Genomic DNA, 21594 nt, shown 5'->3' with positions numbered 1-21594 from the left:
CATCTAAGCCAGCGTTCTTGCAATCTCATCCTTGTGAAGGCCATCCATTCTTTCCAAATCATGTAGATAAAACGACAAGCACACTTATAAAAAAATCAATTCTGAAGCGATGAGTTCTTGGAGAAACCAGAAAATAAAAACTATGTGAAACTATATGTAGCCAGTCTCTAAATGGTGAAGCATGTAGAATTTGATAGACTATTTAAATATTAAACCACATCGTCCTTGTTTGCCTCTCCAATTACATATTTTCACGCTTTAGGTTTACACCAAAAATCCGGCCTACGCACGAGGGTGATTGTTAGATTATTTTAAATATTAAACTACGTCTTCATCGTACAGCTTAAGTTTTTAGAACAGTTGACAGTGATTCCGCAAAATCTCACATGGTATCAGACTAGGAGGTGATGTCTTCGTCTAACAGCTTGAGCTTTTAAAAATATTAAACTGCACATTCCTCATTTGACTCCCCAATTAAATATTTTCATGTTTTAGGATACAACTTGACAGCTGAAACATGAAGAATGGGATACATCTTGACAGCTGAAACACGGAGTATATGACTGCAAGCTCAACAACGTAGCACACGAGAAACATAACAGCGGATCTTTTAAATATTAAATCACGCATTCCTTATCTGCCTCCCCAATTACGTATTTTCGCGTTTTAGGATGCATCTTGACAGCTGAAACACAGAGAATATGACAGCAAGCTCAACAACGTAGCACGTGAGAAAACATAACATCAGAACTATGTCTCTTGCTCCCGGTTTTGATGAACATAATCTACGCACGAAGAACAATAGACAAAATTGATAGTGACGATTTGTCCTAGGACACTCTCGTTTCGAAAGCCCTGTCAGACGTCGAAAGAAAGTTTGCTATTCACCTAAATAACCAGCTTCCAAAAGTATTGCCTCCAGGACTAACGTCAAAACATGCTAAGCATAAGCGGCAACATAACTCGACAGATCACAAACCTAAGGGGGAATCCGAGCCGGAATTTTGAAAAACCTAAGCGAACTGTGTGCGCTCTTAGGATCGGCAGGAGAGCATCTGATGAGCGTGATTTTGGTTTCTACGAGCTTCATCTTCGCAACAGTTGAACTGAGTTCATGAACATTTTAGCTCGAGAGACTGAAATCGACCTGAGTTCATAAAAGCAGCCAAAGCTCAAAGGCTGCACTGCCTCCATGGACACCGAGGTCGATTGCTCTCTGCAAACGGCGTTGATCCTGAAAGAGATGAGAGCTCGTTCGCTTCTGAACAGAAATGCCATTTGTGAGATTAACCAGGCCACGCAAATGCTTTTGACGGGCTCTGAAACTACGCCTATTATCTTTGGGGCCAAATTCATTAATAGGGGTAGTTACACGAATGGTACGTGAATTTTGGCGGGCTCTGAAACTACGCCTATTATCTGGCGAACCAGTGATGTATGAAAAGATTTCAATTGAGAATATCACAAGGAAAAGGACTGGAATTGAACATGGGGAAACTATCAAACTGATGTTCTCGAAGAAACAAGTGCAAAAAATGGGAAGAAATAGAAAGAATACAAAAGCTGGCGTCTTCCTTTCCAGGTTAGAAGATATTCTCTGTTTCTCTCACTTATGTACGAGGGGATGCAAAGTCTGTGGCTCATCTCTCCTTTCTCCTAATGATCCGCACCATCGTCAAGCAAGTAACTGTGCCGAGATCGCGACCCTGGATCCGCTCACTCGGAACTCGTTCTCTTTTCGAATGAAAAATCCTGCAGCCCAATATTGATTTCATGTTGAGTCCGGGCTGGCTCAGGAGCTGGTGCCGCTTGCGGATCTGTCTCGGGTCCGACGTGACCGTGTTCCACCCCGGGGTGATGGTGAGATGATGAGCCATCGCCTTGGTGGTGATGGGGATGGGTGGGGGATGGGGAGTCGGTTTCCAAGTGCTCGGCCTCGAAGTTCGACCTCCGAGGCGACGTGTAGAAGCTATCCTGCTCGCTCCTGTAGTGGCGCAGGAGATGCACGGGCGACATGTGGTGCGAAGGGGTCGTCGGCCTGCTCGACATGGGGGTCACGGAGCTCTTGTTCTGCTTGATGTGCTTCTTGGCGGAGTGGTGCCAGTTGCGCAGCGCTGCCGCGACTCGATCGTTGAATATCGTCGGTTTCATGGTCGACCCCATCTGGCGTGGCAAAATTTTCAGTTTTGGGATAATTGGATCCTTAGGCAACTATGCTGGTTTTGCAGAGAAAGAGAGAGAGAGATTTTACCTGAGTTACAAGGGCATAAAGAGGGAGAGTGACATAGCTGCATAGGATCTGAATCAGGACCCTGTTGAGGTCAATTCTAATGAGTAATATAGACAGAAATGCTTTGTATACAAACTTCGCATACTTATACCTTACATGTTCTTCAACAAAAGGAATAGAAATATCGAATTCGGATGACTTACCCCATGGAGATTCTGATCACCACATCGTCTGTATGTTTATGGAAACAAGATTTCAACCCAAACTCATACTGAAAAATGAGAAGACTAAGAGTTAAGGTCTCATTCATATGAATATACCGATAACTAGGACATCTACATGATGCACTTAAATTTGAAGTTCGAGCCCGAATCAACTCACCCAAGTCCAAGCAAAGAAAGCGAGCTGGAAGGCGTTCTGCAGGAGAGCGACATATCACAAAACGGTGAGCATGCGGTTCGATTTCAAGGCCACAAGTAGCAAATGTAACAGTGACGTAGTTTACAGCACCTGAAACAGAACAAAGTTGATGAGGTAGAGGATGAGGCGCGGACGGTTGAACCAGAAAAGGTCGTCCCCCGGCTGAACAACCGGCACACCCTTAACAACTTCACCCCTCTCGTGAATTCTGAGACCCATTTTCGTGATAATCACCTGCAACTTTGTTCCCACCAAAAGGATGATCTGCAAGCAATTGGATTCAACTGCATCAGATCCTAACCAAGTACAAAAATCGGTAGCAGGAACATTGTTTCCGAGCAACGAGATGTCGAGACTGTGCTTACAATCAGCGGGATGAACGGTAACCACAGATAAGAGTACCACCCTGCACACATCAAGAATCGGGATTTAATCAAATTTCGGTCACAAATTTTAGATTGCATATGTGACCATTCAGAATGTGAAATTCTGTTGACTTCTCACCATGCGTGTTGAAGAGCAAGAACAACACAGCGAAAAACCAGATGGGTGGACTGATTCCTACCACAACCTTGAAATCCTCCTCCAGGGATCTGTTGATGTACTTTTGGAAATCGAAGTTGGTCTGGCTCTGAGGTGCCAAATGTGCCTGAACAAAGGACAAAGATTCGCTCCAAATGATCATCAAATCATTACAACAATAAAATAGATTAATTCAACGTAAAAGAAGGAAATGGTTATGAAAAATGGAAACTTACCATGATAAAACCATGCCTCAAAGTCAAGTAATCGACTTTAGGGACCGACCTCACGAATTGCCTGAAGAAGCAGACCTTCAAATCCAAGAAGGGAAAGGGTCAATCGTAATTACTCGCAACCCGCCAATTCATTTCATCAATAGACGAATTTCCATATCACGATTGCTCGTGTACAAATTATTTTACATCACACCGGCGGTGTACCTTATGTAAATTACTTCTACACTTATCCTATTATCTTGAAGTTCTGTTTAGACAGCATGAGCAGTAACTTTCATGAACAGGAAAATAATTATTCAAACGAACGCAGTCACAATCACGGGACCGCAGACAAAAGGCCCTTTTCTGACTTAATTCGTTCAATCTTTGGGTTGAAAAGTCGTAAATACAGCGAAACTGAAGAACGTAGAGAACAAGTTGATCATTGCGACGAAGTCCCTTCTAGAACCGAATTTGCTAGTGTAAGATAGGCGAGAAGTCAACGAAGACCTTCTTATACATTCATAGGTTCCCCTTTATGGCTTCTTTCTCCCCTTCTGACGTTTCATTTCCGCCGGGTTTGAAGAAGTCAAAAAAGTTGTACTACTAAATGGTCAAACAAAAGAGATTGCATTGGACAGCTACCAGGAGCCAGAGCCATGCTTAAGACCGTAACCCCACCTTGACTTTGATCGCAATCAATTAAGATCGTTAAACTCCCAAATTAAGGAAACTTCGCTAATCTGGACAACCCCATTAGCGAGGAATAAGGAAAGTGCCTAAGTCAATCCTTCATTTGACTGCTAAGTCGCAGAAAATGATCATCTTAATGACTTCATGATTACTCTTTCGCAAAGTCTAGGTGGGGTTGGGGAGATTTTGGCTTAGTAGGTGAATGACTATTAGTGCACATGATTATCGCATCTACATGACTTTATGTCTATTCCTATCGATTTCATATTGTTGCTTCGACAATTGGTAATCTCGTCTCAATCGACTCGTGGCCCACTATGCGCTTTCAGGCCATGACCCGGTTATTGGTGATGTGCCGGCCTCATCGAGAGGTCGAGCGACGAAGGGGGCAAAAAGTAAAGATTGTGCTACTGCCCGAAAGTGGTTCATTTAGTTCTTTTCTAGGTCCCAATTCTATGATTGAAAACTGCCTGAATTGAGAAAAGCACATGCTACGCACAACCGTATCTGTCATAGCGTGTGTGGAGACCAAAAACCCTCACGTTTTCCTAGAGCCGAAAAAGTCAAAAGAGGTACTCATGAAGTACTAGGACAGATTCAGTGGCCTAACTGGAAGGGGAAAATGAAACGATGAAACAATCAAGAATCAATGAATAAAGGTGGGGAGGGAGAAAAAACAGAAAGAAAGAATTGAAGGCTTACGATCCAGATGAGGACGGGTGTCTTGGTCCAGAAGTTCAAGTGCCTCCTCCCGAATGATGTTTCTCTAGTGAATCTAAACCTATGCGGATCTGTCGCACACAATGATAAAAACGGCTACTTATGTTTTCCATACACGCATATGCAAGATTAAACCCAGAAAATCGAATGAACTGAACCGATGAAACGTATGTATTGAGGGAAGACTTGGTCACTAACCATGGGAGAACTGGTACTCAGCTGTTCTTGTTTCCTTCTCCCATGCTTTCCAGCTTCTCATCTGCACAATCATCACATCATTTTTTAAATACTAATCGTCATTGTGAATGGAGAGAGAGAGAGAGAGAGAGAGAGAGAGAGAGAGAGAGAGAGAGAGAGAGAGAGAGAGAGAGAGAGAGAGAGAGAGAGAGAGAGAGGGAGAGAGAGAGAGATAAACCTTGGCTCGGCCCAAAGCCATGGTGAGGACACAGTACAGGACGTGAAAAACAGCGAGGACGAAGATGAAGATGTGGAGCTGGTGGATCCCATCTGCAGAAATAAACGGAACTTTACCCTGCAAAAATATAATCCACGCCCACCACCAAGCACAAAACCACCAAAAAATCCAAATCAATTTAGTCCTTCCAACTTACTAGTATCAATAAATATGGCAGTCGAATTTCTTTCGTTCAATTCATCGCATCCATGTCCTAATTCAGCATGTTTAAGCTTGGTTCCTATTTTGGTTATCGGCTAAATTTGCGCGTAAAATTGTGGACCGTAAGGGATGGCTCAAATTTGTCCGTCACTCCCTTTACAACATTACGTCCGTCGAAAACGAATGTGAACGTTAATAGAACCACATCAATATATATATAAATATTGATCGCTTTTATGTGCCGTCCACACATTCCCAAGGAAAAATACGACAAAATGTGGAATGAATGTGAAAGCTTTGGTGCACACCTTAGCCGCGCAATTGTCTGTGGTGGCGGCCGCCAGAACACGGCGGGAGCTTCCCCCAGAGCCCGCCATGGCGAGCAGCCTCCGCCGGCTGTGGTCAGATTCTTCGTCGAGCAGCTCATCTTCCTTCTTGTTGCACGGGTGCCATGTTGCCCCCACCTTCTTCGGTATGCAGATGTTGGTGATCGGGCCTTGTCCCACCGTGAGGAGCAACGATATGAATCCCAACAGCATAAGCTCTGCACCAGCCATCAAGATAACCAAAATGAAACGAGTTGATCAGGCAGGTAAAGGAACCGTTTTCTCTCGAGTAAGTTTTATAGCATCGACTGCATGATCAAGAACAGAAACGAGCTTCTGATGAGCTTGAACATTAAGTTAGGCAACCGTTTCTTCGCAAAGACTTAGATCGCAGAAAACATGGGCCAATACTTTTTTGAACTGCTAAAGTAGTCATATTTCGATTCAACAGATTGCATACCGGATTTGATCTTCTCAAGCGCTTCGTAGAGTGCGCGCTTGTGTTTCTTCTTCAGCCACTATAGAGATAGAGAAAGAAGCAATATGAGATCATGGTTGTAGTTGTTCGAGTACATGGTGATGCAAGTTTGTGCCGAAAAGCTAATCAAGAAGACCCTCGTCGGCTAACCTGTCCGATGAGATGGATGATGTACTCGATGATGATGGAAACCAGAACCAGAACGAAGCAGACGACGGCGACCGCCCATGTCGGCGTCTGCTCCAGCGACCTCCCTCCCGTCGTAGCTGCCATGGATTCACCCTCTCTCTACGGTGGCTCTGCCGCGAGTAAATATTCTGAACTAATTTTTATCTGGGTTTTCAGGTGATCAATATGGGCTCAACTCTAATCTTTCATTCGCTCAGCTCTCCTCTCAAGAAACAAGCGATTTTTAAGAGAGAGCCCTTCTTCTCGAGACTCGACCTGAATACAAAGATCAGATTTATGCGGGTTTAGATGTGTCTAACAGTGCAGGGACAAAACGAGGCACAAAGGGTATGGAGGAGCCGGGTGTCTTTATATGAACGCAGAGACGAGAAAAGATGAATCGATGAAATGGGAAGGGAAGTATGACTTATATGACTTTTGACTTTTAGACGCGTAAGATGGATGCGAGGAATACGACCATGGAAGCTGCGACAGAAAGTCGCTCAAACCGAAAACACTGTAACAATGGAGAGAGAGAGAGAGAGAGAGACAGGTGTGGTCCCATTCAGATCCGTAGACAAAGCCATTAAGCTCAAGAACTGGGCACTGTTTCTCTCCCGAGTCAACCCTTTTCCTTCACGTTTGCGACGGCACCAACCTCAGTGACACTTCTTGCTCCGGAACTTCATTTCGTCCAATAAAAATGGCGAACTGCTGATGATGATGGTGGTGATGACAGGAACAGCAATAGCAATAAATACTTCCATGCATGATGTTTACAAGATACAGCAGCACACATAGCCCTGTAAATTTGGAACCTGATCAAAGAAATATAGCCCGCTTCCTTTTCTTTAGATAAATGACACAAATGATTCCTGAACTTTGGTATTGTGCAATTTGATCTCTAAATTTCTAATTTGTTCATTGTAGTCCATGAACTTTAACTCAATGTGCAACGTGACCATGAACTTTTAAATTATTCAATGTGGTCCCTGAACTACTGGTACATGTTCAAACTAATCTCTAAACTAATCCATAATCTATATGAAAATGTTGAGGGATTAGTTTAGGGATTCGTTTGAATATGTACCAAAAGTTCAGGGACCACATTAAACAAATTAAAAGTTCAGGAATTACATTGCACATTGAACTAAAGTTCAGGAACCACATTGAATAAATTGAAAGTTCATGGACCACATTGCATATTTAACCAAAGTTCAAAAACCATTTCCGTCATTATCCCTTTTCATTATAAATCCAAGCACAACATGTTCTCATAGACTCGATTTAGTGATAAAAGAACAAATTTTTTATTTATGTTTTAGATACACGGTTCAAATTCTATTCCTCAATATTCCCGAGTGATAGCAATCGGACATAAAAAAAAAAATTAATTGTTAGTAGACTATTCTTTTTGAATTAGACTATATGTCGAGAAAACAAAGTAGCTGATGGTTGCCTTAAGGATCAATGGCATAAGCAGTGACTGCATAGTGCATAGAAATAAATTCTATTTTTGGGCCAGCCATAAAAAAAAAAATTCACTTGACTGAGGAAGGTGCTAAAAAAGAAAGAAAACTATGTAAATTTTATGTTGTACATTTCTCTGTCCTTCGTGGGTATGAGCTTGACGTTGAGCGCATCCAAATCGTACGTGCTATTTAATTAATTGTTAGTGTTAAAAGACTTAAATATTAAATCACGCATACATCAAACATCAATGCTTATATTTTTTATCCATGCATCAAATATCTGCATCAGTGCATGTTCTACAGTCCCTTTCAACAATTATTTTTCCTCTAATCTTTTAATTGAGAGGAAAATATTTTAACATTTGATAACTGGTGGATGCATAATTCTACGAGCGGCTCAGAAATTTCCAGCTGGTATTTATATATTTGTGGCTCAAATAAATAATATTCATGTTCGTGGGTTCAAACGTCTCCGAATAATATAAAGTCAGCAAACTTATAATAAAATGATATTACCCTTTAATCAACCTGAATAAGCTGACTCTGCGTCATTTTTACATATTCTATATGGTCCAACTAATCAATTTTGACCAAGCAAACTTATAAAATAGGGACCTACATGATCAAGATGGATGGATATTATTGAAAATTCAGAAAGAAATTTATGATACGGAGTCCACGATCCAAAATTAATATGTAACTCTTTTTCAAAAGCATCTTTTTCTTGTGGGGCGTCGCTTAATTATACAAGTTCTCACGCCAAGGTTACGCCGTCTCTTGGCGATGGATAATTAGTTATTAGACTACTTGCTTAATCAAGAATCCTTAAAACGAGTCGGCAATGGATGATTAGTAACTAGCCGAGCCTTCATCGGCGAGTGCTTATAGATATGGAAATATCGAGGCATGTTACAAGGATAATAGACTAGCATAAAGTCTAGGGTAAGTGAGACAACGGAGATCTGGCCGAGCTACTACCTTTCTTCCTTCTTTCTCCTCCTCTATTTTCGGCCGAAAGAAAGTCAAATATACATGTGTTGGAGGACCCCAAAAAAGTGCACCTTTGGGAAAATTAGAATGCGTTTCCGAACGATGCATGGCATAGTAAGTAACACGGGTCATACATACGTAATCGCTGAATCACGAAATCTTATTGGGGAAAGTGCGAGGATTGAATTGAGAGACCGACTCATGATTGGATTTTCCCGTCCTTGTTTGTAATTGGTGGAGGAGGAGGGAGTCGTCGGGACCCGCCCGATTTCATACCGACGAACGGATAATTTTCTCCCTTGACTAAAAAAAAAAAAACGGATAATTTTCTCCTTGGAGCAGCTGGGAACCTCGGACATCGTACATTGCGTGTGGAATCCACCTTTAGCCCGGAATTGAACTCGAGCAAGTTGGTCAAGTGATCACAAACCGCCGGACGCGATCACCTCACTTTGCAAGCGTTTGTCGGGAATTCGATGGTTAAATCCTAATTGAGGATTACCGATGGGCCAATTAAAGTATCGAAATTGAAAGTGAATGGATTTTGAATTGCGAGGAACTTTATCGAATCGGGATGAATGGCTTGCGTTCTTGGAAGCCATGCTTTTACTCGATAGCTGAATTTGGACGTGAACTTCTTAAAGGAAATCGATGAAGTGCGTAGAGAAAGTAAAACTTACAAGACACGGCTGGAAGACTTTTACAGTCGAAGACAAGCGTTGGAATTAGGAAAGCTAATCTTATTCGAATTTGGAATTCAAACTTGGGCAAGATTTAATCCGATTGATATTTCTTCATATTTGACGGGCTCCTCACGATTTCCGATGCGTTGAATGATGTTTTGTATTCTTGTTCATAGTGTATTGTCTATGTTGAATGTGCTGAGTGATGCGTTTGGCGTCCTTTTACTTTGATTTCTCTTGTATCTTAAATGGTAAACTCCATTGTGTGTCCAGATCTCACTCCACAAGAATCTCAACCTGCTCTTAACTTGCACGTTACAGTTATCCCTAGGTAAATGGATCTTCTTGACTCGGATTCTAATTTGCTTCGTTGTTTCAAGTCAATCGATCGTTGCCATATGTCATAAACTTCACTTAAGACTCTATCCTAGGGATAAGTATGGTTCCGGAGTAGAACTTGAAACCTAAAAATAGAACTAATGGGAACCTGTCGGTTACAGTTTCCAAGATATGCATGGTAGGTTCCAAGTACCAAAAATTGAGGAACCTGTTTTGACGGGTAAGTCCCAGGTTCTAGGATACAAGTTTTTATATTTTTCTTGGTGTATGGTTTTGTGCGATCATGCGATATTCCATAACATTCAATGATGAGTGTATAATCAGGAACCACTAATTTGAGCTTCCATTTTATCATTGATACTTTTACTTTGTTAATTATTCATATTCTTCATATGTCTATATATAAGTTGTGGTCAGTGGATTGTAGCAGCAAGTGGTGATCATTAAATGTGATAATTCATTGTAATCGTTCAACTAATAATACAGGTGGAACCTGAGTAGACCCTGAAATCGACCCTGGAACCTGTGACAAAGTAGGTCCTAGGTTCCAAAAAATGAAAAACTCGTTTCAATGGGTAGGTTCCAGGTTTCAGGTGAAACCTATACGAAACCTGTAACTGCTCATTCCTACTCTGTCCATTAAGAACACGTGAGCAACGAGCTCTCGGACGTTGAATCGATGGGCCGTGTGGGTCAATCGTATCGTAATGATATTTACGATTAAAGAACTCGTTAGACATTATATTGAGTACATTTCATTAGTTATGCATATTGTTATGACCTTGGTTCGGATCGAGGTAGGACATTCTCCGTCCGCCCCCAACTTCTTTCACGTGTGGGCCCACTTTCGGGTTAATAATTCATTGCATGATATTCTAATTCCAATTGCGTTTGGCAAAAATCAATTTCCGCAGGACCCTGACGATTGCGATGAACTATTGATTGCGTGCCTTTTCCGACATCCGAGACCGTTGTGAACAGAGGATTTCACGCGGAGTGAAAGTTAAAAACAAAAAAGTCCTGCCAGACCAATAAAAAATGGAGGAAAAAGAAAAAGGAAAATCAAAGCTCAAAGAAAGACGCCCATTGTCAAATGCTTCTCGAAGTCGTGGAACCAACGACAGCTACAGTAAGAGGAAGACAAACGAGGTCAGCTTTGAACGCGAACGAGGAATCTGATTATTTCTTTTAGGTGTTTGCGAGATTCGCTGCTGCTTATTACTTGTTTAGTTATTAGCAAGTTGCGGTCGGCTCGTCCCGACGGTCAAGTCCTCCATTGGGTGTCCAAAAATTGGACCCTAAAATCGGCCGTGTCCACACTCGAACCGTTTCCTTCTTCTCTCCTTAACTTTCTTTTGGAGCTGGAGGGGTCCGCCGACCCGGTCTGTGTTCGCCAGCGGCTAGACCCGAGTTGCTCCCAAGCAGGGTCGAACCCAATTTGAACTCAGAGTCCCAATTGAAATCATGGTTCGTTATAAAAGAGTATCAAGATTTTCTTATTTGTACATGTCGACCAAACAAACACATAATTTTGGTAACTCATTTTCCATCGAGAAACGTTTTTTTCGGCTGGAAAGTAGTTTTTCGAAATTGTCCCTAAATATTGGAAAGGAAATGTGTTGGTAGATTTTGTGGGATCACTGTCAAGTATTTTAAAAAACTTTAGCCTAAGGCAAACGTGGATCCCTTATACCATGTAAGATTTTTTAGGATCATTGTCGACTATTTCACAAGTTTAAATTATTATATGAAAGTGTGGTTTGATATTTAAATATTCAAATATGTGCGACTATATATATATATTTTAATTCATGCTCTCGAGTACTTGACTCGATTCGCACCTTCAACATTATAGCGTATCACACTAAAAAACGAATAGTGGTCGAGATGCAATTACAACCCTCGATTTCAAAAGATTAAAAATTTAGAAAACATCAACTCCTCCTTATCTAATTAATGAATTGCAAAATAGCTCCCACCCTTTCTTGAGTTTTCACAAATGTCAAGAGATATTTAGAGTTTGCCCATTGATTTTCGATATTTTTAAGCACAAAGTTACTTCTTTACAATTTCGTCGAAATTTAAAATGTTGATCATGGACTTTCAAAGTCAAGAAATATCGACCCGGCGATTTGTGTACACAGCTTGTTTCGTAATTCTCTAAATCTTCAACAACAACAACAACAAAAATATTTTTTTTCCCAAATTTTGAAGAACAAACAAGATTTTGGAATTTCCAATGTGCGAGAGTCTAAAACTTGGAAAATACAGTTTACCATTTTGGACCAAAGAAGCCGAATACGTTCGCTCTGACATCTTCTTCACACGGAAGCCGTTGCGATCATCTAGAAAAATGCACGTGCTTGAATTTGCCACGCTTGGAAAAGATTCAAGGGTTTGAAAAGGTAAACGTAGGAAAATTATATGACATGCGTCCATTAAGGCCGGGCTCGAGACATTAGTGTCGGTACTCAGATCCCTGTGCCCAAAACCGGGTTCGTAATGCCCAAACCTGAGTCCCTAGCGCCTGTGCCTGGGTCCATCAAGGTCGGGCCCGAGACCATGATGCCGGTGCTCGGGTCTTAAGCGCCGAGCTTGGGTCCATCGAGGCCAAACCTGAGGCCCAGGTGCCCATGACCGATGCCCTAGCATTAGGGCTCGGGTCCACAAAGGCCGAGCATAGGATCCCAGTACTGTTGCTCAGGTCCCCCTCGCCTGAGCTCGAACCCACAAAAGTAGTGCCCGGATCCCCTGAACCGAAGCCTGAGTCCATCAAGGCCAAGGCCCGAGACCAGGGTGCTTGTGCCCGTGCCTGTGATCGTGCTTGGGACCCTGGAGCCCGTGCCCATGTCCATCGAGGTAGGGCTTGGGACCCCGGTGACCGGGCTCGAGTCCACAGAGGCTAGTCGGGGCCAAGACCCCATGCCCATGCCCACGTCCATCGAGGCTGGGCTCGGGTCAAAAGAGGTTGGGCCTAAGTCCATCGAGGCTCAAGACCTCGATGCCCATGCCTAGATCCCCATGCCTGTGCTCGGGACTAACAAGCGGCTAAGGCTCAAGACCCCAATGCCGGTGCCTAGGTCTATTGAGGTTGAGCCCGGGACCCCAGTGCCCGTGCTTGGGTCCAAGGCACCTGAACCCAAGTCCACAAAGGCTGGGCCTGGGATCCCTGTGCCTATGCCGATGCCCGGATCCCTCGCGTCAGAGCCTAAGTCCATCGAGGCCAAGGTTCGGAACCCCGGTGCCCATACCTAAGTCCTTGGAGCCTGAGTCTGGGTCCATAGAGGCGTGGCCTAGGACCTAGTGCTTGCGCTCGAATCCCTTATACCCAAGCCCAAGTCCATTGAGACCGAGGCGCGAGACCCCCGTGCCAGTGCCTAGGTATCTGACGCCTTGGCCTGGGACCCCGGTATTCGTGCCCGATATGGGCTCGAGACTCTAGTGCTAGTGCCAAGATTTCCCACATCCGAGCCCAAGTCCATCGAGGCCAAAGCCTCGGACCCCAATGCCCATGCCCAAATCTATCGAGGCCGAACTTGAGACTGGTCATGGAGGACTTGGGCATGCTCGTTGAGGACCTCGGCATGAGCATCGGCGTGCCCGATCCAGCCTCAATGGATCCAAACTCGAGCTCGAGCGCCAGCAACCCGGGTCACTAGTTCCCGTGCTCGACCTTTATAAACACGAGCCCGAATGCGAGGGATCTGAGCATGGGCACCTGAGGCCTTGGGCTCGGCCTTTATGGACCGTGGCTGGGGCACCAAGAAGCTGTGCATAGGCACCAGGTTCTTGATTTCGGCTTTTGTGGACGAGAGATCGGTGCATGCGGTCTTTATGGGGACCCAAGTGGCCTTGCCCAAATCGAGGCTGGACTAATGATCTTGGTTCTTGTGCCTGGTTTCTCGACTGCTCGTGGTAAGTCATTAACGCTCGAATAAGGAACGCCAAATAATGAGGAAAATGTTCTTCAGAAAATGTTTTCCGCGAAACAAATGGAGTCTAAATTTAAAGGATTGTGTAGTGCATGCAGTAGACCCGTCAAAATGGGTCATAAACCTATTTCTTAACTCATATTTAATGGGTTGAGTTATTATATGGGTTAGTTATATTTAGTGAATGGGTTTAGAATGGTAAAACCCAAAATAATATGAGTATTAAATGGGTTCACAACTTATTTAGACTCAAATCACTTTTATAACTCTCTCTTCACTCTCTCTTGCCCTCACTCAGTTAAATTTGTGTTTTAGCAATATGGATCGGGTCGGGCGTACGTTGTGCCGTGTTTGGATCATTAAATTTATATTGAATGGAAATGGGTCAAAATGGGTCAAATAGGTTAATTTAGATCGGATCATTTTTTATCCGATCCAAACATATCTCAACTCACTTGTTTGATGGGTTTAGTGGGCACATATTTACGGTCTGAACTAAGTTTAGGTTAGTCAAATTTAGAGAACGTGCTGAAATCTCAACCAAAGATGACGCGGGAGAATTATGACGGATGGACAACTTCTATAGTTGCGGTCCTCTTCATCACGCAGAGAAACTTAGAGATGATTTCATGGTTACACATTTGCTGAGATTTCACTTCTTTTTCTTCTTTTTCATCTGTCTTTGTCTTTACTAATAGCGTTTAGTGCTCAAAGTACACTTAAAACGAAAGCCTTTACTTGGAGGCCAGGCACTGAGAAAATGAGATTGAACACAGATGAGTTTCTCTCCCTTCCTCCTCCATTTCCCACCACAGAGGTGGCTATTTTGAAGCTAAAATAAAATATGCACAATACCCATCTTCGTCCTTCCTTCTCTCTTTTTTTTTGTTTATTTATCTCACTCCTCTCTACTATATATATATATATACACACACGTGTGCAGTGCTCACGGGGATTGAATCCAAACCTAGTACTTTCCGATCCCACCCCTCCAACCCCTTTTCCAACAGGCTGCATGCCCGTTGGCCCATCTTCGTCCTCTAACGATTTGATTTTTTTTACAGTAAATGATTACACATATAATTTTATTGTCTTACACCCGCTAGCCACGTATAAGAGGACCTTTAAGCTAAAACCCACCGTATTTTAAGAGTTTTGGTTTATAGAGCAGGTAATTGCTTGCATTACTTTTTCTCCTTTTGGTCTACGGTTACGCGTTTTCCACACAATCCAACTCATATAAGTCATTGGATGAGATAGACCTCACTTAAGACCTACATGATCCGAAAATTCATATAAATAATAGACTCATATGAATCGGGTATATCCGAAAAAGTAAACGGGCTTACGTTTAACTACCGCAAAAAGAGGACAAACCGAGGTCTACTATCAGTAATGGCATGCCTCTTCTTCATGAGGTGCTCAAATAAGAATGAGCAAGTTGAATCCGACTCCATGGTTAATTGTCGACCCCCTAGAAGGTCGCCCTATGTTAACAAGAGGCTGTAGTAAAGTTAAAAAGCAATTTGACTTGATTTTCTTCTACTATCGGGAAAATATGACGTCTCCATGCCCATCAAGTTAAGCTAAATTTACTATTTCATTGCCTCGTAAGAAAGAGACAATAACACAAATGATCCCTAAACTTTGACTTAATATGTAATGTGATCCCTAAACTTTTCATTTATCCAATGTAGTCCATGAACTTTAGTCCAAAATGCAATATGGTCCCTAAACTTTCAAGTTGTTAAATATGGTTCTTATACATGTTCAACTTAGTTCATAAACTATATGAAAATGTTCAATATAAAAGTTCAGGGACTACACTGCACATTGAGCAAAAAATTAGAAATCATTTGTGTCATTATCTCCCGTAAGAAACTACGATTGCTCTATACTCATCTCAGTACGCTAAGCAATAGTGGTAGATATTGTCCTTTTTCCCTCTAGCAAATTTCTTAGTCATAATCTAGCGCATAGGTTAATTATATAAGTTTACCAATATTAATTGGACGTGTACATTCTGTTTCCACGATGGGGTACGAAACTATACCAAATAACCATAGAGATGGAGAAAGCGAAGTGCGAGCTATTTTCCACACATAGGACCCAACTGGGCCATCTCCAATGACCGATTGACGTAACATTCGATTCTAAAAAGGTCCATCCAATAATTTATGATAACTCGACCCACATTCAAAAAAGTCATGCATTCAAGAACTCGTGCCGATTCATATACGAGCCTCTATGTTGTTGTTCACATAGTTGACCCAGTCGCGAGGGCGAGTCCCTAGAACACTACTCGACATGTTTGCGATGCATAGCCTTATCCTATACGGCACGAGAGATGCATGGTCATGGTCCCATCCTCTTTTAATTTGAGTAGTCGGTCTTGCTTTGTAGACTTTGCGAGCATATCTCTCCTTTACGAGTAAGCATGGGTCCGGAAATCTGATGTGCATTGGGATGGCTTGCGCACTCTGTCAAACACATAAGGGATAATTACACAAATAATCTATAAACTTTGACTCATTGTATAATGAGATTCCTGAACTTTTAATTAGTTCAATGTGGTCCCTAAATTTTAGCCCGATGTACAATGTCGCCATTGAACTTTTAATTTGTTCAATATGGTCCCCGAAACTTCACAACACTCGAATAACACGTAAATTCGCATACATATCTCTTCTTCATTTTCTAAAAGTTGAATAACGCTTAAAATTTTGATGGGAAAGCATAAGTACTCATATTTTACTCCTTGAAATTCAATAGCATTGAGAAAAGTTTGAGGAAATTATACCAAAATTGTAGTTTCTCGCCTTTTCTGAAACCTCGGGGCAAACGTAAAGGATGTTCACATGCAAAATCCCAATGATTTTTGTAGCTTCTCCTTTGTTGATGAAATACAATGTAACACCTTGAAAGAGAGGAACTGTCTATCATTATATTTTTTCATGACTTTTATATGGATTTTGCTTTTGAATGATAAAAATAGCCTATCTCTAATTTGATAAGACTATAGACTATAGTTCTATTTGTTTTAGGGTTTTAATAGGATTTTCGTTTTGGTTTAGTGGTGAGGTGGTGTGTTAGTGATGTGTGAAGCCTTTGACCAAAGTGGAACCGTTAAAAGGACGGAGAGAGACCACGAAATCAGAAGGACTCCAAACCCAAATAATGGAGAGTTTAAATGAAATGGGAGATATACATATGTTTATATGACAAAGGATATGATGATTGCTATATGTTGAAATTATACAAATCATGGGCCTCGAGATACTAACATGTGCATGAATTTCCAATCAAATTATGTCCTCCGCATTGCATTTGGTTTTGACTTTCGAGAGAGGCAGCCATTAAGCCCTATTTCAAATTTTGCGACTTGACTATCCTAACTAAAAGAGTTCACACTCGATTGCATTCTTGAACATAATGTTCAAGTAAGAGGGACAGACAGATTGTTATTGAAAGATGGAGACAAGCTTATTTGTCACGCTGCAAATGTAGGAGGGATAATGACATAAATGGTTCATGAACTTTTGACAAATGTGCAATGTGGCCCTTGAACTTTTAATTTGTTCAATGTGGTCTCTGAACTTTATCTCAATATGCAATGTGGTCCTTGAACTTTTAATTTGTTCAAACTTTTGATACATGTTCAATTTAGCCCCAGAACTATATGAAAATGTTCAATATTTATCCTTCCATTAATTCAAGTTCAATGACAACATTAAAAAATTTCATATAGTCCAAGGACTACATAGAATATGTACCAAAAATGTCCAAGTACCACACTGAACAATTTAAAAATTCAGGGACAACATTACTCGCTAGGCTAAAGATATCACATTAGATATTGAGATAAAATTCATTGACCATTCGTGTTATTTTCCCAATGTAGGAATTGAGGATCGGTGTGGAATGGGCTCTTTCATGTCCAAAAACTCCTGTCCTTATACTAGAAGAAGCTCTTTGGTTCACGTTTGTTGAAGTGACCCAAGTTATGATTTTGGGTTTGAATATGTAATTGAAACCCACTAACCTAATTTCTTAAAATTGACCCACCGCAAAAAAAAAATTGCCGTTCGACCCACCAGAAATTGGGCCGAATCATTGATTCTTTTTCATTCGAAGAAACTATCACAATGAAAAGCCCGTGGTTGGTCCGGGGGAAAAAACATAATTGGCATGGGGGCATTCCGAGAATTGAACTCGGGACCTCTCGCACCCTAAGCGAGAATCATACCACTAGACCAAATGCCCTTTCTGTTCATTTGTTGTTGAAATATATATTACTCGTAAATTCACATAAGTCTGCATTTCATAATTGAGGATTTGGCTTACCTTAAGAAGGGGCGTTGGCTTTAGAAAATAGCGCTGCGATCTCGAATATATTCAGGATGGTGCCTGTGTCTGCATTTTGTTTACTACATTAAGCATCATCATGAATTCTAAGTTTCGACTGCTTTAAGCATAGAAATCCCTGCAAAAGAAGATTATGAAATGGCGATCGGTTTAACTAATTATTATGAACGGAATGATTTGTATGCATATGTGAGGATTAATTAAGTGGAGAGATTCTAAACCCGGTTAATGACTTTGTTAGGAAAAAGTCGATTTCTCGTGAATAAATAATATCCATATGTAGTTAGTAGCACTTTCATACTACAAAATAACTTTCGATATATATCTCATCACATAAGTAAGTTTTGGCAAAAGGACACCAGAAGTGCCATAAGTTGTGTACGGAGGACACTTTGGTGTCATAACTTTTTTTCGGATTACTTTGGTGCTAAGTCGGAGAAAAAGAGATCACTTAAGTGTCAATTTGGCAGGAAATTCGACGTGGCATTTTTTATTAATTTCTGATGCCGACGTGGCTCGCCGGAGAATGAGTCAGTGTGTACAGTCAACATTTTTTATTTTAAATAATTTTTTCCTTTTTTTTTCCTTTCTTTTCTTTTTTTTCTTTTCTCCCCTCGCCGGCCAGTTGCCCGTGGCCGGCCCGACCATCGGTGAAGCCCGGGAAGGGCCGGGCAAGGGCGGCCTTGCCCATGGCTGGCGAGGGGCGGCCTCGCATGGGCCATGAACGATGCACGGGCACGATGCATGAGCGCGATGGCCAGGAAGAGCTGGGCGAGGCGACCCTCGCCGGCGACAGGCGAGGCCGCCCCTCGCCGGCGACAGGCGAGGCCACCCCTCTCCGGCCTCGCCAGATCTGGGCAAAGCGACCCTCGCCGGCGACAGGCGAGGCCGCCCTTCGCCGACGGCGGCCTCGCCCATGGCCGGCGAGGGGCGGCCTTGCCTATTGCTGGCGAGGGTCGCCTAGCCCATGGCCGGCGAGGGTCTCCTCGCCCAGATCTGGCGAGGCTGCCTCTCGCCGGCCATGGGCAAGGCCGCCCTCACCTAGCCCTTCCCAGGCTTCGCTGGTAGCCGGCGGCCACCGGCAATCGGCCGGCGAAGGAAGAAAAGAAAGGAAAAAGGAAAGAAGAGAAAAAAAAAAGGAAAAAAATTATTTAAAATAAAAAAAAATGCTGACTATACACACTGACTCATCCTCCGGCGAGCTACGTCGGCGTCAGAAATTAATAAAAAATGCCACGCCGGATTTCCGGCCAAATTGGCACTTAAGTGATCTCTTTTCCTCCGACTCGACACCAAAGTGATCCGAAAAAAAATTATGGCACCAAAGTGTCCTCCATATACAACTTATGGCACTTCTGATGTCCTTTTGCCAGTAAGTTTTATACAAATGAAGCAATTTTTGTAACAATCTAGTAAGTACGAACTACAATCCATAATTCGAGTCCATGGATTTTTATCAGTTTTCAAGCCCACGATTTTGTACAATGACCTATTCGTCCGCGTTCATAACTTCCATCTGTTTGTAAAGCATATGTGGACTTCCATCGACCTTACAAAAGAAAATATTTGTTATTAATTAATGCTTTCTTTTTCTTTTTTTTTGGTCTGTTATATTAAATCAATGCTTTCGACCAGGAAAAAAAAAAGGGCAGTTGATGATGCATTTTACTGGATCCTTCCTCAATGTCCCCTTCTTTACGGGCTCTAGAGCCTATCCATCATGCGAAAGACATTGACCGATGAGGATTGTGATGTTAGAAGCGAAGCCTCCATAGCAGAATGAATTGCAATTGTGTTGAATGACAATTTGATCTTTTGAACGAAATAGCATATTCAATGTCCACTAAACGCGTAATGAAAGACAGCGTTAAAAGTACTGAGAAAGTTATAAATGTATCGTATGGATGTCAATTTGTTCATCAAATTTTCGATTTTATCAATTTAGTCCTAAAACTTTTAACGATTTACCAATGTCGGTCTTTGGTTTGAAAATTGCTGATGTGGATGCCAATCGTTCCACGTCACGACCAGCGCACAATTTTTGCAATTTTTTTAAGTTTCCTTTTTTTTTCTCTTTTTTTGTATTTCCCTCCATTGATCGTTGACGACAGGTGACAACTGGCAAGGGCAGCCGGCGACCGGCGGAGGGAAATGTGGAAAAAAGGAAAGCAAAGAAAAAAGGAAGAAAATTTTTAAGAAATTGTAAATTATTCACATCAACGATTTTCAGCCAAAACTAGCTGGAAAGACTACATTGGCAAATCGTCCAAAATTTTAGTATCAAATTAATCAAATTAAAAAGTTTAGGATTGAATTAGCACCCGTACAATAGATTTGGTACTTTTTTTTTTGTAATTATCTCGAAAGATAGAGATAGAAATGATCGAGAGTTGCCAATCGCTCATAATTTTTCTGAAATTTTTCTAAAATTTTTGTTCCTACCTCGAGTTCATATGGCTGAAAGAATCGACCGATGAAATGCTATTGGTCTTATCCACGACTGATCGATGGTAAGGTAGGAAAATAAGAACGGTGCTCTCTAGTAGTTAGCGTAAGACGACGTTAAATGGGTTCAAATCACAGCGACTTGCACGATGCATCGATTGCAAAATTCAATCAGAACATATCATTTGGTGCAAGATTTTCAAAGTCACCCCCACAATTTTTCTTCTTTTAACTCTTGACTCTGCTAAAGATTTCTAGTAAGAGGAGTTTCTCTCTTCGTTCAATCAAACCCAAAAGAGCAGCAGTGGAATTGGAAATCAACCCTGTTCTAGATAGCGTGCCTTCAAGCTTTGAACACTTTCTTCAATAAAAGGTTGCGTATCAACATTAGTCTGCATTTCATAATTGAGGATCTGGCGTAGCTTAAGAACAGTGTTGGCTTTAGAAAATAACGCTGCGATCTGGAATATTTACAGTATAGTGCGCATTTCTCATTTTATTTACTATAATGGTCACGAATTCTAAGTTTCAGCTGGTTTAAGCATGGAAATCCTTGCAAAAGAAGATTATAAAATGGCGATCGGTTTAACCAATTATTATGAACAGAATGATTGGTGTGCATATATGAGGATTAAGTCGATAGATTCTAAACCCGGTTAATGACTTGTTAGGGAAAAGTTAATTTCTCACGAAATCCATATGCAGTTAGTAGCTCTTTCATTGTACGAAATAACTTTTGATATATATATCATCACATAAGTAAGTTTTATACAGATGAAGCAACTTTTTGCAACAATATAGTAAGTACAAGCTACAATCCATAATTCGAGTTCATGGATTTTATCCGTTTTCAAGCCCTCGATTTTGTAAAATGACATATTCGTCTGTCTTGATAATTTATAACTGTTTTGAAGGCTTCGCTTGTTATGTAGAAAATGTGATGTTTCTAGAGAATGTTTTCCGAAAAGCCATTTTTTAGA

The 21594-nt window shown here is 41.7% G+C and overlaps 1 protein-coding gene and 1 non-coding gene across 2 annotated transcripts; both read right to left on the bottom strand.

Moving 5' to 3' along the window:
* Positions 1 to 1452: 1452 nt before the first annotated feature.
* Positions 1453 to 6756, bottom strand: LOC115670737 (MLO-like protein 6). Its single transcript, XM_030592088.2, has 14 exons — positions 6371 to 6756; positions 6203 to 6260; positions 5725 to 5960; positions 5216 to 5332; positions 4999 to 5059; positions 4783 to 4871; positions 3409 to 3483; positions 3155 to 3299; positions 3016 to 3056; positions 2741 to 2914; positions 2612 to 2647; positions 2434 to 2501; positions 2252 to 2312; positions 1453 to 2163 (listed from the first exon to the last, which is right to left on the bottom strand). Exons 1-14 carry the CDS (start codon positions 6491 to 6493, stop codon positions 1717 to 1719), a joined length of 1731 nt encoding a protein of 576 aa, XP_030447948.1. The 5' UTR covers positions 6494 to 6756; the 3' UTR covers positions 1453 to 1716.
* An 11239-nt stretch (positions 6757 to 17995) lies between these two features.
* On the bottom strand, positions 17996 to 18067 carry TRNAP-AGG (transfer RNA proline (anticodon AGG)). Its single transcript has one exon. It is a non-coding gene; the product is annotated as a tRNA-Pro (tRNA).
* Between the last annotated feature and the right edge of the window lie 3527 nt (positions 18068 to 21594).

The sequence above is a fragment of the Syzygium oleosum genome, unplaced genomic scaffold (genome assembly GCF_021117445.2).
Source record: "Syzygium oleosum isolate NSW1041296 unplaced genomic scaffold, Sole_v2.1 Sole_v2.03, whole genome shotgun sequence".
NCBI lineage: Eukaryota > Viridiplantae > Streptophyta > Magnoliopsida > Myrtales > Myrtaceae > Syzygium > Syzygium oleosum.
Note: the sequence above shows the minus strand (reverse complement) of the source record. Positions and strands in the feature narration are given on the sequence as shown.